This window comes from Equus quagga, chromosome 3 (genome assembly GCF_021613505.1).
Source record: "Equus quagga isolate Etosha38 chromosome 3, UCLA_HA_Equagga_1.0, whole genome shotgun sequence".
Taxonomy (NCBI): domain Eukaryota; kingdom Metazoa; phylum Chordata; class Mammalia; order Perissodactyla; family Equidae; genus Equus; species Equus quagga.
Genome location: NC_060269.1, coordinates 60,775,317 through 60,791,354, shown reverse-complemented (window position 1 = coordinate 60,791,354; position 16,038 = coordinate 60,775,317). Strand labels below are relative to the sequence as shown.

The window sequence follows — 16,038 nt, the reverse complement described above, 5'->3', positions numbered from 1 at the left end:
ATCACCTGAACCTAGATCTATCTTAGCATCACTAGAGTGATGCAGCCAGACAGCGTGAGCCTCCTGATATTATGTGACAAGCAGCACGTGTCACTCCAATAAGGCCTCCCTACTGGGAAAAGGTGAACCTGAATCTAACGGAGTCTATAGAGTTAACTCCATGTGCGAGAACCAGGGAGATGGAGGCACAAGTTATGAGCCATCACAAAGAAGCAAACTGCAGAATGCAGAGCATTCTATAGCATCACCAACCTGATTTTCACAAATCGATGGCATAAAACAAACCAAAGTCGGGGGCAGGGGCACCACCAGTAAAAGGGATTTAAGAGACATAACAATCCTATGTAATGTCTAAAGCTTGTTTGAATCCTGAATAGGACAAACCAACAGTAAGAAGCCATTTTTGAGACAACTGGGGAAATTTGATTATGGGTTGGATGTTAGATAACACCGTGGAATTATTGCTAATTTTCTTAGGTGTGACAATGACATTGGGGTTCTGTGAGAAAATGTCGCCATATTTTAGAGATGCACACAAAAGATGTGGAGGTGGCATAGTGTGTTTTAAGACATTTGTCTCATTCCATTTCAATTTCAATCCTTTATTTATAAAACGATTTGTCTTAAAATACTTCAATCAAGAAAATAATTTTTAAAGGAAATTGCTGAATCTGAGTGATGAATTTTTAGGTGTTCATTACACTCTTCATCTTTTTATATTTTGAAAATTTTCATTAAAAATAGTTTTAATCTAAAAAATTATGTGTGAACCATTGTTTAAGATCCAGCTAGTGTTTTCTCCCAGGTGGAAGTGATTTATTCTTGCTGAGCTCACAAAACCTCTCTTTCATATGTAATCCTGCCTACCTTGAACTGTCATGATTTGGGTATACGTCTCACCTCTTCGTCGTACCATGAGGGCAGACCCCTTCCTTGTTTCATCTCTGTCTTTGCTATGCCTGACACAGTCCATGGTTGACAGTGACTGAAAGAGCACAGCCAACACTGTGACTATTTCACGTTCACAAGCGGAGACATCAATATGGGGGCAAATGTGACGTGGTCTCATTCAAGTGAGTTATCCTGAAGTCGGTACTCTAAAAATGGGTTTCTATTCAAGTTCTTTGGCCTCTTCTTTAATCCAGAGTCATAGGCCCATGGCTATACTTTTCTCATCCAGGAATTGGTCACAGCATTAGTGGATTCGTAGGGGCAGGATTTGGAATGCCTGGATGTTGGCAGACGTTCGTGAGGGAAGAGGGAACTCACCAATGAGAAGCTGGCATCTCATCATGGCCGCCAACACCCAGGATGAACCCCGGCTTTGCCGATAAGCTCACCTGTTCCACCTCCTTGCTGCCCGCCCATGTCTGGCAGATCAAGTCAGAAAGGCAAGGTTTCAGCTGATAACATGGCGAGGTTTCCGGATCACAGATTAGGAAGCAGTGAGAACTGCATGTCAGGCCAGCCCCACAGCTTACTAGCTGCTTGACTTGGGGGATTGCTTCTTGTCTCAAGTCTGTTTCCTCTGTAGAGAGAAGGTAATACTGCCTACCTCAGACTGTTACTAAAGGAATTATTATTATTTGCATATATGGAATAATAGTAAAATATTTATTAAACACTTACCAAGGGCCATGCACTGTTCTAAGATGTGCTAATAGCATGTAATAATTAATTTAATCCTTACAACATTTGGAGTTAGAAAGCGTTATTATCCCGAGTCTAAGAGACAGAAATGTTAATAAGCAACTTACCCGAGGACACACAGGGAGAAAATAGTGAAACTAGGATTCAGACCTCAGCATCCTTTTCTATGGTGCTATGTGGACTCTCTCAAACAGGACAGTGTCCGTAGGGGTCTGGCTCAGTGTCCAGCACATGGGAAATACTTAACACATGATGATGCCTGCTATTACAAACCGTAAACCAGAGTCAAACTGATTTTTCTGTCAAGAAGCCATACGCATTCCAGGGTTGACTTCATACCTGACGTCTTTTTCAACCAAATCATCCCCTGCCTCTGAAATGACATGTTTGGGCTTCTGGAGCAGCCAGAGGAGGTGGAGGGACTCAGAGCCATCGACGCTTCTTGAGCCACACAGCAGCCCGCCATCCACATTGGCCTTTGCCTCCCCACCCACCACCACCAAACGCCGTTGCTCCCAACACCAGGCCCTCAGCCTCAAAGGAAAGGTAGGAAATCCCACCGGATCCCAGGGCCACCTTGAGCATCGCCAAGCTCTAGGGAGGGAAGGTGTCACCCAAGCTCCCCTAGTCATCCTCTAGCTAATATTTATTTAGCACTCTGCATGCTCTCATTTCTTTCTCACCCTCATTTTGTTTGGTTCTCATGACAACCATGTAGATTATGTACAGTCTGTTGGTCCTTGGTCTCTATAAAACCTGCATATTTGCTCATTATGTGTCAATATCCCAAAACATTTTCTATATGTTGAATTTGGACTTGAGCATGTCAGCTGGTGAAGGAACATTCCTGACCATCACGGGGGCTGCCCTCCGCCTGCTCGCAGCTCCATCTTGGCAGGACAACCATTTCATCTGGGTAGTAGTGTTTGCACAATTGTTCTAATATTTCTGTGCATTTTTCCCAAATTTTACACGAATAGTCAAACAGTCATTGAAGTTATGCCCATAATCCTGGATAAGCGCATAATTAAAAGGCATCTGTGAAAGACTGAAAAGAGATTGTGAAGATTTGCCAAATAGGCAAGACGGAATTGAATTTTTCATAACGCAGTTTAATTCTGCAGAAACAGAACTGCCCCTCTCCTCAAAAGAGGAAAGTTGTTTGAGCATTTTTTCAGCATTCATCCTGCAGCATGCTTTTTCAGGAAACCTTTACGCAGGAAACCAGGAATGGTTTCATACCTCCCCATTTTATAAATAAGGAAACTGAGACTCAGAAAGATTAAGTGCTTTGCCCAAGTTCAAGTTCACACAGCCAATAGGTAGCTTGTCGAATCAGGGTTCCTTGAACCTCTCACTCCCCCCGCTGGACCAGGAAGGAGGGGCCAGGCTGTCTGAGTCTCTGCCTGAAATTCCAGAGTGACACCCAGCCCCCAGACCTCTGTTCCAGCGGCTCCCCTGGAGGTTTCTCCTCTGGATGGGCAGGCTGTGGAGGCAGGTGGCCCCAGCCCCTACAAAGAAAGACAGGGTATCTGAACCTGCACCCGAACTGTGGGCCAAGACGGATGGAGCCCCAGGCAGGACCACCCATGCACCTGCTTTGGGCACTTAGGTCAGGGCAGGATTGGGGCAGAAAACACCCTCCAGCTCCTGGCTCTGCCACCTGCAGTGTGACCTTAGCAAGCCACCTCACTGCTCTGTGGTCAACTGTAAAGTGAGGATAATTGTAACCAACCTGTCGATGCTATCATGAATACCAAATAAATCACATATGTCAAGTGCTTTTCAACCTGTGCAATGCTGGACCAGTGTAAATAGAGGCTTTCTAGTTTCTCTATTTTTAGTTGCTGCCTCCACCACATCCCCTCCCAGGCTGAGGCTGCTTCAGGCTTTGAGCATCTCCCCCGGGGCAAACATTGACCTCTCGGCTCTGGTCAAAGTCTGTGTGGGGTCTAATCCATTCCCAATAAACAAACAGAAGTCCCTCCCCCACCTTCTCCTCCTCTTGCTAGCCCCGCCCAGTACACACACACACACACACACACACACACACACACATACACACATAAGCATATGGGTGCATGTGCTTGCTCTCTCTCTCTCTCACACACGTACATACACACACATACACATAGACACATAAGCATATGGGTACATGTGCTTGCGTGCTCTCTCTCTCTCTCTCTCTCACACACACACACACACACACACACACTCACTCACTCACACTCAAACTCACACCATTCTCCCATCCACCCTTCCCCACTGGAAAGGAGGCCAGTGTCGTCTTGGTGCAGCAGAGCCGCGGGAGCCGCCCAGGGCACGCACTTGTTGCACTGTGCTTTTGCACGGACTTCTGCATTTCCTGGCTCCACCCAGCCTGAAACTGCAAAAATATCACAGCAGGTGGCAGCCCCCGAGCACCAGCCGCTGCTCTGGTGGTCACATGGCCTCCTGAGTAACTCTACTCTCCAGTCAGAGCCCTTGGGGTGGAGGGACCCATAGAGAACCTATGTTTTTATAACACCCATGGAAAATCATCTGTATACACGCACACTGCTAAGGAGTCTGAGGACAAAGAAGTGTAAGTAGCGGGTGATTTAATTTTAGGAACTTTACTTTCTGTCAAGTTATTGAAATGTTTAATTATGTTGTTTAAGTTGACGTAACTGTTTGCCCAGGAAGTTTAAAATTGATGCAATGTGGCCAACCAGATAGGGCTGGTCATTTGGGCAGGCACAGAAGCAGATGTCAAGTGGGAAAATTCTAGAAGCTGCTGCCTGCTGACTCTTCATTGAGCCATGAGGCTGGGAGAGGTCAGGAAAGGCCTGAGACTCAGGCAGCTCTGGCTGACCACTCGGTTTCTAGAACGAGAGCAGGCCCTGGCACCAGGCCGTATGCCCTCTCTGTTGCCGGGCAAGTCATTCACATTCTCTTTCTGGTTTTCTGCTTGTACCAATAATATATGCTTACTGTGAAAGAATTCGAGGAATATATAAAATTATAAGGAAGAAGGTAAAAGTTACATGAAGTCCTATGACCTGAGAGAAACGATATTAACATTTTAGGGAATTTCTTTTGGGGGTACTGCTTTGCATGAACACCACCCACACACAATATTTTTAATTTGCTTTTGTTTATTTTTCACCTTCCACCTCTCTTTTCTGTCTCTCTTCCCCCACCAATAACAAAGTAAACAACTTGGTCTCCACCCTCCCCAACCTCTCTCCATGGAAATTCACATGCATGTGCCTACGTGGGGGTTTCCTTTCTCATTCTTTGGTGTTTCCAAATATAGGATGGCCTCATGCTCTTCTTTGCTTCTTGCTTTTCTCACCTAATGGCATGTTGTAGAAATTCCTCTTAGCCTCACTGGCAAACATCTAACGCGTTCTTTGTAATAGCTTCGTATTTTAGAGAATTTTAAAGTGCAGCTTTACTCAACAATTCCCCAATCGGTGGGCAGTTACAAACTTTCATTTTGTTTTGTTTTTTGTTGCTACAACTATTGCTGCAATAAACATTTTTATCTCTCTCAAATTCCTATATAATGATGTTTTATTACTCCGTGAGAGTCCCAGAAGTGGGATTGTAAATCAAAAGGTATGTGTATTTTTAAATTTTAATAGAACTTGAAAGATTGCTTTCTAAAAGATTGGTCATATTTCTATTTTATTTGTTCAATAAGTATTTATTAAGCACTTACTCCGTGCCAGACACTGTTTTATCAATTTGGGTTCAACGATGAATAAAATGAAGATCCCAGTCCTTATAGGGCTTTCATCCTAGAAATGGAGTGGGGAAGAGCAGATGAAATAATAACTATAATAAATGCTTTTGCACCAGAGTGTGAACATGCAATTTTCCCTGGCTTTACTATCAACAATTGGTATATCATTCCTTTTCTTTTCTCCCAATCTTATCGATGTAATGTGATGCTTTATCTTAATTTGCATTTTCCAATTTGCAAGTAAATTTAATATTTTTCACATGTTTATTTAGCTATTTGGATTTGTGTTGGATGATTTGCTTATTTATTACTCATTTTTCTATCAAGTGGTTGCATGCTAGACCCATACTTCTTGTCAATTTTCATGAACTCTGTGTATATTATAAATAGGCTTTTATCTGCTGTATGCTTTGAAATCCTTTCTCCCAATCTATTGCTTGTCTGTTGAATTCATGATGGTTTCTTTTACCATGAAATACCTTTAATGTTTATGAATTTGTCTTTTTAGCCTCTCTTAGCTTCTGGCTATTCTATCTTTGTTAATTGTTATCTCCAAACTCTGGGTCATTTGTATAGTCTCCTTAATCCTTTTCCAATTAATTTTTTAAAATATTTTTAATATACTTAGAATTTATTTTTTAATATGATGTAAGGTAGAGTTCTAATTTTTCTGGGAAAAATATCTTCTGCTAGATAGATAGCCATTTTCCCAATACCATTTATTAAAATAAACCATCAGTTCGCCACTGAATTAAAATGCCAACTTTTTCATATACATAGTTCCCAAATGTAGCGGAATCTATTTGCATGCTTATCATTCTGCTCCATTGATTACGTGTCTATTCCTATTCCAATTTCATGCTGTTTTGATTGCAGTCTTGTTTTTCATAATTTTAAAGATGAGTTAAAACTTTACTCAGATAATTTTATCTAATAAAAATTGTAATTATTATTGAAAGCACACAATTTGTATTAGGAACAAGAAAGAAGTATAATCAAGAAAGAGAAGAGATTAAAATAATTACAAGACAGTAAAATGTAAAACTTTCCCGCAACAAATTGGAAAACATAGAGTAAATCAAAGATCTCCTGTAAACCATATAAATCACCAAAATGGCGTAAGGAGGAGGAAAAAATGGGGACAGACCAATTCCACTAGAAGAAATTGGAAATGTCCTTAAAGATCGACTATTTAAAAGGGACCAAGGAACAGATCTCTTACGGCTGAGTTCTATCTAGTCTTTAAAGAAGAAATAGTCCCAATGTTATTAAACTATTCAAGAACATGGGAAAAAAGATGGGAAGCCCCCCGGTATGTGCTATGAAGCCGGCATCATCTCAATGCTACCACCTCATAGACAAATTCCACTTAGGAATGTAGATTCTCACTCTAAATAAAATATTAACAAATAGGATCCATCCATGTAACAAAAAAGACTAACACACTGTAACCCAATAGCTTTTATTCCAGAATGCAAGCATGGCCCGACAGCAGAAAATTTATCAACATAGTACGTCAACAAATTAAAGAAGAAAAATTATTATATTAATAGATAGTAAATAGGCACCTGATAAAATTCAGTAGCCATTCTTAATACAAAACTGTAATCCTTTATCCAAAATTCTTATACCCCAAAATCGCTGAAAACTGAAATGTTAGCCTGTAACTTTGGCATTATGATTCATTTGATGCTAAAGTTGATCTGAACTGACATAAAGAAACTACTTAAATACAAAAAGTATTGTTCTTTACAAATGTGAAGTATTACATGTTCTGTATGCAAGACATATTCAAAAAAATACTTGTGGATTATTTGTTACTCTGTCATATTCAAAATTATTATAGTCTTTTCTTTTTCTCAAAGTGAGTTTAAGGAGAAATAATATGAGGCATGTACTTTCAACTCTCTGGAAGAAAAGCATTACTGTGCCTCACTGAATCTAAGACACCACTGCGGGGAAGGCCAGCATTTATTTTATGTAGCACTAAAAGAAAAAAAGATGCTGCTAATTACTCTATGAATCATCATCAAATGTAAGACACATCCCAGTCTCAGAGATATTGAAATGCGAAAAAAGATACATCTTAGAATCGATGAAATACAGTGCATACATCCAAAGGCGATCAGGAACTCTCCACCAGCCCCACGGATCATCAGACGAGTGCAGGAACTCAAGCCCTTTCTTCTAAACGTGTGCCTCTTGGGGATGGGCCAGATGTGAGGTATGTGGGGTGGTCTTCGGTCAGGGTTGTCTCTGCACTGGTTAGTTGTTTAACCATGAACCAGCCATTCAATGTCTCAAACCTCAGTCCTGGACAGTGATGATACCTACTTAGACTTCTTTAGAGAGCTGAAAGGATGATACGAGATAGGGTTTGTGAAACTCTTAGTCAAGAGGAAGCCCTCTCTAAATAGCTGCCCTGTGGAATGATGGTGGTGGTGATGGTGGCCGTGGTCTCCAGGGTCTTTCCCACATCTGTCATCCCAAAATTCAGTACCCAAGAAAAATCTTGACCATATTTCTCTCCCCTCTAAAGATTCCCCAATATTCCTGGGAAGCTGCACTTGGCCTTAGATGCCTGTACTATCTTGTGCCCTAAATTTATAGCATCTTACCCGCAAGTCTGAGCTGGAACAAACCCCGGAATGTTCTAGCATGGGCCGAGAGAGGAAATGTGACTTTCCCAAGTGACGCACCCAGTGACTAAATGAAGACTAAAACCCAGATACATTGGTCAGACTTTTTGTAGAACACCATGTGGCCTCACTGCCAGGGCTCCTGTCTCCAGGCGACTGGGAGCCACCCCACCAGTTTCTGGTGGTTTCCTTAGGCCAGATGATCTCTTTCTCTCCTATACCCAGTCATTTCTTCATTCTGGGCTGCCTCTTCCTACTCTGGGAAAAAAGATGGATACAAGCTTAGCCCGTCCAACCCCCTTCTGACTTTGTGTTCTGACTTTGACCTTCACTGCCCCCCACTTCCACCCCACCTTTCTAATCGGCTGCCCGGAAGGGGTTTGGGGGAGCTCTTCTGCACAGAAGCTCTGAAGACCTACTCACATCGCCAGTCTGCTGTGTGCTCTCCGACAGGATGGGAGTGGTGAGCAGCAAAAAGCAGGTGAAAGAGAAGGAGAAGGGCCAGTGGAGCCCTGTGAAGGTCAGCACCCAGAGCAAAGATCCCCCACCGCTGCCGCCCCTGGTGAGTGAGCTGTCCCCAGCTGGAGAGGGACGGGGAGGGGAAAAGCACAGAGCACGTGTGGCTCCCTGGGGGCTGCTGCTTGTCTCCAGCCAGCCTCAGCACCATCTCTAGATAATTCCTGGCTCCGACAAATAAGCCCCCTCTCCCTGCCCTCAACTCACGTCGGTATGGAAGTATAGTTCAATGTTTAGCAGCCAGATGGCCGGGATCAAACAGCTTATGTTCCTCTGAGACTTGGGGTTCAGACCTGCTCTCCTTTTGTGAGCTTCATCCACGTCGATGCATAGCTCACTGACTCCCACAGTTGTGTAGGATTTCACGGCATGGCTGTGCCGCAGTTTGTCTATTCTTCTGTCATTGGTCATAAGGGTGATTTCCATGCTGTGACAATTTTTATGGATTCTTGTTAATTTTGTTGGGAGCATTCTTGTACATGTTTCCCGATACACATATGCAAAGGTTTCTCTACAGAGTGTACACTTAGGAATATATTTGCTGAGTCTTAGGGAAATATGCTTTTTAAATAATTTTTCTTGAGAACAAATACTCTTTTGCAAATTCATCTTTTAATAGCAGAGCCAGGATTGTAACCTGGGGGACCTGGCATTCCCTGCATGGCACAGCTGCCTTTTACAAAGGTGGGGCATCCCCACATAGCCCTTCTCCAACTGTGTGTGTGGGCAGGGCAAAGACGGCAGGTGGGCCTGGAGTTGTGCGAGGTGGCGCTGGTACCCGGGGAGTTGCAGCAGCATGTGTAGAATCTCCCTGCGCGACACCTGTGCCCACAGAGCAGCTGCCCTCGGACATCCTGCTGGTCCTGCCCCAGCCTCTGGGTGCGGAACTAACACAGTGCATGTGTTTCTGCTCCAGGTCGTGTTTAACCACCTGCCTCCTGCACCTCCTGACACACACCCAGGCCAAGGTAAGAAAGGGCTGTTTTGGAAACTGAGGCTCCATGGCCCTCTACCCCAGGCCCCGACTTTGTGCAGTTAGAACAGGGGCTCAGTCAGGAGCAGCTCCCTGGAGAAGTCGGGGTGCGGGCCCGATAGGGCAGGAGAGGAGAAGGTTAGGGGTGCTGAGTGAGGAGCAGCGAGGTGTGTGGCCCAGCTCTGTCCCAGGCTTCACCTGCCATCGGGGGCCTCTCCCGGAACCAAGCACCAGCTCCCTTAGTGTCCCTGAGCCTGGGTGGGATTTTAGAAAAAAATGACTTTACATACTATAAATGAGCACCAAAAGGCAAGAGTTACCGTAAATACAGATAGCATCATGAAACCCAGGCTTTCAAAGATTCTAACCGCCAACCTCAAAGGGCAGGACCAGTGGCTCTGCGTCTTCCCTCCAGCCCTCAGTCTGTTCCGTGTAGGAGCACTATCTGATCTCCCTCTTTCCCAGCCCACTTTCAAAAGTCCCCCTGCCACCGTCTAACCACCCGCGCCACCCTCCCTTGCCCCAGCCTCCATTTTACTCTGATGGGCAGGACTGTGGAGGTGACAGAACAAATGACCTTGGCCTTCTTGGGTTGGGGGCTGACCTTGAGGGGGACCCACAGGATGGCAGCCTTATTCAGAACTGGCTTACAGGAGAGCAGAATCTCCGCCTTTTAATCCCCCAGCATCCTCATAACCCACTTCCCCACAGCACCCAGGAAGGTGTGCCTCGGCCAGCCAGGGCCTCAGTCATTAATTCACTCACACAGTACACATTGAGCAAATGGGACCCAGCGCCTGGCTCCATCCAAGGACTGGGGAAGATGCAAATAGTGAGATGTGGCTCCTCCCTTGAAAGAGCTCAGTCTTTCACACTCATGAGCAAAGTGCTGGAAGCAGTTTAGTGACCTCACCTGGTGTTCCATATCCTGCTGGGGATCACTATTAGTTACCATCAGGGGTGGTCCTTCACTTCCTGCCGGGGGGGTTCACATTTCCAGGAAGAAAGCCCAGGGGAAGGAAATAAACTATGTTCACACCAGAATCAGAAACGAACGGGGCCACTGTCATCTATTCTAATCCCCTCTTCCTGCCAAGGGGAGGTGACCAGCTCAAGGTCACGCCATGCATTAGTGACAGAGCTGAATGAATCATCTACACCGGGGCAACCGAAGTGGTCTCTAGGTAATTTTTTTCTGGGTTGGTCTTGGCTCTCCCGAGCTGTGCAAAAAAGCCCTCATCACTAGCAGCGATCATTTGAAAGACGATATGCCAAGCTCAGGAGCCCTCTCTCCACCTCCGTTCCAGGGACCACCAGCAACTCGGGGTACTGCCAGCCAGAAGCACTGTGATGGGGCCTGGGCACGGTTACAGGTCAAAGTTATAGCTGCCATGTTTCAAGACCTCTAGCCACTTTGGAATAGAGGCAGGAAGGTGCAGGTGGGGAAGGAGAGAAAAGGAGAAGCTCGTGCGCCTCCGAGGTGATGAGGAATCAGCCAACACTGGTTCCCAAACTTGGGTCTGCAGCCATCAAGTCCATGCAGCCAATCTCCCTAGATCTTCAGGCTATCAATTCCCTTACACAATAGCCCTGTCCAGGCCTTAGGGCTTCTACGTGGGGTCTTGAAGGGAAGACAAGATGGGCTCTGAGGGGCAGCCGGTCCCTGTTCCTGGCAGCAGATAGGGAGGTCAGTCTGCCAGACAGGAATTTCCTCTTCCGCACTGGTGAGTGAGATGGCTCACTATGGCTTCTCCTCCGTCCCTGCCCCTTCCTGACCCTCTTAGTACCCAGAAGACGGCTCGTAGCACAGACTTATTCCAGCCCCTACTACCACTGTAGTGGGCCGAGCAGTGGCCATCTCTTCCTTGTTCACTCTAGAGGAGCATTTCGTGGTGGCCCTGTATGACTACACGGCAGGGAACGACCGGGACCTGCAGATGCTGAAGGGGGAGAAGCTGCAGATCCTGAAGGAGTAAGTTTCTGGAATGCCATCCGTGGTCAGAGGTCTCTACGGCTCCCTGTCACAGCAGGACTCCCACCCATCCGTCCATCTACCTCGGCCCACCCCCACCATGCCCTCCATAGCTCCCTCCAGAATATCTTCTCCCTTGCCCTGCCCCCCAGCCTAGTCACCCAGCATTTTCTTAAACTTGACCCAATCATCTCCCTTCACCTATCTTCCCAAACTCTTTCTGGTGAGGTGGTTCCCATTCACTACCTCCTGCTCCACTGTCAGAATCCTACCGTTTCTTCAAAACCCACCTCTAATGTCCTCTCCTCCATGTAGCCCTCCTGACACTCACGTCACTTGACCAACTGCTCCATCACAGCTTGTATTGGAGTCACTTGTGTCCTTGTTTGTCTCCCTTGCCAGATAAGATCTTGCATGGGATTCTACTCATGAAATCAGCTTTTGTTTATTTCCAGTGTTCCTTCTCAGAAACTCCTCCAAAGTCTGCTCTCTCTCAAACCTCTGGCTTGTCCTGTGGAGCCCCAAAGGCCTGCTTTTGTTCTGGAAGTTTTGCAATGGGCTTGAGCCAAAAGTATGAAAGCCCTGACCTGTTGACCGTGGGTGGGCTTCCCGGTTCCTCTTTCGTCAACAGCCATCCTCATGTTTTTGTCTTTCCTGTCCGGTCCCAACTCACACATTGAATTCTAAATGAGTCCCATTAATCAAGAGGAAAGCTACTCACTAGAAGACAGGGCCCTCGTGGGTTGATCAGGCCGTCTGGACAAACTCTTCCCCCGGAGGCTGTGTCATCTCCCTCCCTCCCCTGGACCAGGAGAACCCTGGGCCTGTCAGATGCTCGGTGACTGAGAAATAACCCAGAGAGCCCCCGCATCACTGAGCACCTTGCACAAGCTCCCTCTCATCTGCCAGACTGTCTGCCTCCATGAACCCTCTGCCTCCCACAGATGAGATCATGTGGCAGAGGGCTGTGAGCCGCCCAGAGAGAGGCCCATAAAGGCCACTATCCCATCTTTATTTTTCCCTTCTCCATCTTAGAGCTGGAGACTGGTGGCTGGCCAAGTCTCTCGTCACAGGAAGAGAAGGCTACGTGCCCAGCAACTTCGTGGCCCGAGTAGAGACTGTGGAAGTGGAAAAGTAGGTAGATGAACGGAAGGGCCCTCAGAACAGAGGCGAGCTCGCTGCTTACGCTGGGTGGGCTGCTGTGCAGGGCGGAGCCAGAAAGTGGGTAAAAAGGGTGCCCGTGTGAGGCCAGCACGGAGGGAGCAGAGAAGGGGCAGGGAATTGCAACTGCTGGGAAAGGCTTATCCACCGTCCCAGACAACTGAGGAGGTCGCTGCTCCGTGCTCACCTCACTCTTCCCATCTGTGAACTGAGAGCCATCCCTTTCATGGCTTACCTGGATAGAAACACCCCCAAACCCCATATGACCTTGCGAGCTTACAGTGAGGCCCTATGATCAGCTTCCCCTCCTCTAGTGCCCCCAGTGGGCAGGACCCAGGGGCTTGGACCTGGGACCTCGCGGGCACTCACAAGACGGTGGTCTCCTTCAGAAGTGGCTTACAGGAGAGCAGCACCCCGGCATCCTCATAACCCACTTCCACACAGCACCAGGAAGGTCTGCCTTGGCCAGGCAGGGCTTCAGTCATTAACACACTCACACAGTGTGCATTGAGCACAAGGTACCCAGAGCCGGGCTCTGCCAAGGACTGGGGAAGATGTAAACTGAGTAAGACGTGGCTCTTCCCCTGAAAGAGCTCAGAGTCTGTCAAACCCATGAGCAAAGTGCTGGAACCAGGTTAGCGACCTCACCTGGTGTCCTTCATCCAGCGATGATCGCCCTTGGGAGGGTTCCTTGTCTGGCGCTCCCAGCTCTGTGCCTTTCCCTGGAACAGCATGTGGACCATGGGGCACTTCCACACTGACCAGCCAGGATCAAGGGGAACATGGTGGGAATCTGCCCTCTGAGCGTCTCAGCAATTGGTCTAATTCGGAAACCTGACCCCCAGGAGGCTGTACTTTAAGGGAAGGTGGTTGGGTGCATTTTCCCAGAGCAAAATTAACAAAGGGCACCCAAATAATATTCTTGTTTCATTCCAAAAAAACAGTAAGTCCATCCGCTGGTGGGAAGTGGGAATAAGGAAGCATAGGGGCCGAGGGGCGTTTCATTCATTGGGAAGCGAGGACCGTTTGCTCAGGGTTGAGTTGGGCACCAGAACGAGATATTTTATTTCTTGGAAGGAGGTATAGCTCAGGAGGGAGGTTTGGGTAAGAATAATCCGAAGAGCCTGGCCACTCTCTGAAGTCTGCCTGCCTTTGCCCTTTTCCAGGTGGTTCTTTAGATCAATTAGCCGGAAAGATGCTGAGAGGCAGCTGCTGGCCCCAGTCAATAAGGTGGGCTCCTTTCTGATTAGAGAGAGCGAAACCAGCAAAGGTAAGCATGGGCGGCCTGACCTCCCTCCCTCCTGAGGCCTCGCTTCTGGGGGTGGAGTGGGAGGGGAACGCCAGCGAGGAGAACCTGGCAGCTTCCTGGCCCAGGCCTCCCTCCCAATTAAGGCCGGACCTGGACGGCCTGGCTAGTGCCCAGACGTTGGGGTTGAGGCTGTAGGCGCAAACAGTTGTCCCAAGGCCCAGGCTGGAAATGTGCCCAGGGCACAGGTAGGAGAGGCCGTTGGAGAGCTGCTGCTGTCCAGGGCTGGCTACGCATCCTCTCTAGGATAGCAGGAGCCCTGAGGCTGGCAGGGTCAGAAGAGGGGGTGTGACCAGAGCCACATTTTAGAATCAAAGGATTTGGGAGCTGAAAGAATCATTAGAGATAATCTCAGCCAGAGCCTGTGAGCTCGGACCCTTACAGGAGCCTGGAAGCTAACAGAAGTCTGGGGGATGGCCTGTGGCTGGATATAAAAGAAGCGGTGCCAGCTATGGAGAAGTAGGGGCCTCACAGATTCAAACCCACCAACTGAGCAAAACATTTCTGCTGCCACCCCCAGGCCACTGGGGTTTCTGTTTCTCTTTTATTTAGTTTTCTCTTCTTTCCTTCTTAAACTTCTTTGTGTTATAAAATCTAAAACACATATAAAATTGCATAAATTATAAATGTGCATAATTATAAATATAGAGTAATAATAAGTAAACACCTGTGCAATCACAAGAGAGAGCATTCCAGATGTCCAGAGCCCCTCCCACTCCTCCACCTGTGCCCCACTCTGATTCAATCTCCCCACCCCCCAGAGAGGTCACCGCCATCCTGACTTTAGGGAAATCCTTTCTTGTTTTTCTTTATAGTTTTACCAGCACGTTTTGTCTGTTTCTCAGCTTTATACAAATGGAATCATACTATTGTTATTTTTCGTGGGTCTTGTTCCTTTCACTCAACATTGTTGGTGAGATTCTGCATTGGTTTGCTAGGCCTGCTGTAACAAAATGCCACAGACCAGAGGGCCTTAAAGAACAGAAATGGATTTTCTCACATTTTAGGGGTTAGAAGTCTGACATCAAGGTGTCGGCAGGGTTGGTTTCTCCAGAGGCCTCTCTCCTTGGCTTGTAGACGGCCGTCTTCCTCCTGTGTCCTCACATGGTCTTCCCTCTGTGTGTCTGTGTCCTCATCTCTTTTTCTTATAAGGACACAGTCAGGTTGGACTGGGACCCACCCCCACGACCTCACTTTAACGTAATCACCTCTTTAAAGCCCCTATCTCCAAATAGAGTCACATTGTGATGGACTGAGGGTTAGGACTTCAACACGGGAATTTGGAGGGGAGGGGAACACAAGTCAGCCCATAACAGATTCGCTCATGTTGTCGAGTACGGCAACAGTCTGTTCAGTTTCATTGCTATCCAGAACCCAGGATATGAATATACTGAAGCTATCAATAAGCCATTTCTCCATTCTAATCTTGGTGGACATGGGAATGTTTGAACTGCTACAAACCCTATTATATACATGTCCTGGTACACATTTGCCACTAGTCTTCCATCTTTGACATACTGGGCCAATACCCCCATTTGAAAGATGAGGAAACTGAGCCCCTGAGGGAAGAAGTGAGTCATATGAGGCCAACAGTGAACAAATGTCAGAGCCCATATCAGCTAAGAGGCTCCAAATACCTTCATAAGCCCTAAAGTGTGTCAGGCTGGCCTAACCTGGGGTGATGGAGGGGAGTTTCCCAAGCAGTGTGGAGAAAGCCCTTGCTTATCAGGACACTGTACATAGGGACCTGTTATATCCTTGTGGCCAATTTTTAACTAGAGAGGAGGTAGTGACAGTGACATCAGAGGAGGAGAAGGAGAGAGGGCGACTGGACTGTGACTTTGGTTCCCTGTGGTTGAGACAATGAGAATGGCCGGGTTTTGCCTGGTAAGATCACCCCTCTGGGCTTGTGCCTCAGCTCCATTCACGGCTGGGGGACTGCAGAGAGCGGAAACAGCAGAGCAGCAGAAGCAGGACAGAGAGCTGCTTATAACACACTGTGGGGCTCAGGGGAGACCCTTGGCCTCACGGCCCCTCAGAGGGGCAAGGCCAGGCTGGGGAGGCAGAGGGGTGCATAGATAAGTTGGGGAG

The 16,038-nt window shown here is 47.1% G+C and overlaps 1 protein-coding gene across 3 annotated transcripts in view; it reads left to right on the top strand.

Moving 5' to 3' along the window:
- The window catches only part of BLK (BLK proto-oncogene, Src family tyrosine kinase), a 97,923-nt gene that overhangs the window by 70,522 nt on the left and 11,363 nt on the right, over positions 1–16,038 (top strand). The window contains exons 1-6 of one of the 3 annotated variants that reach the window (XM_046655713.1): positions 4,149–4,234; positions 8,473–8,581; positions 9,452–9,503; positions 11,360–11,480; positions 12,516–12,614; positions 13,808–13,911. In XM_046655713.1, coding sequence (XP_046511669.1) covers positions 8,474–8,581; positions 9,452–9,503; positions 11,360–11,480; positions 12,516–12,614; positions 13,808–13,911 — 484 coding nt within the window. In that variant the 5' untranslated portion in view covers positions 4,149–4,234; position 8,473. Of the gene's footprint in view, positions 1–4,148; positions 4,235–8,472; positions 8,582–9,451; positions 9,504–11,359; positions 11,481–12,515; positions 12,615–13,807; positions 13,912–16,038 lie in introns of those variants that run through there. The other 2 variants (XM_046655714.1, XM_046655712.1) reach the window with 2 other exon arrangements.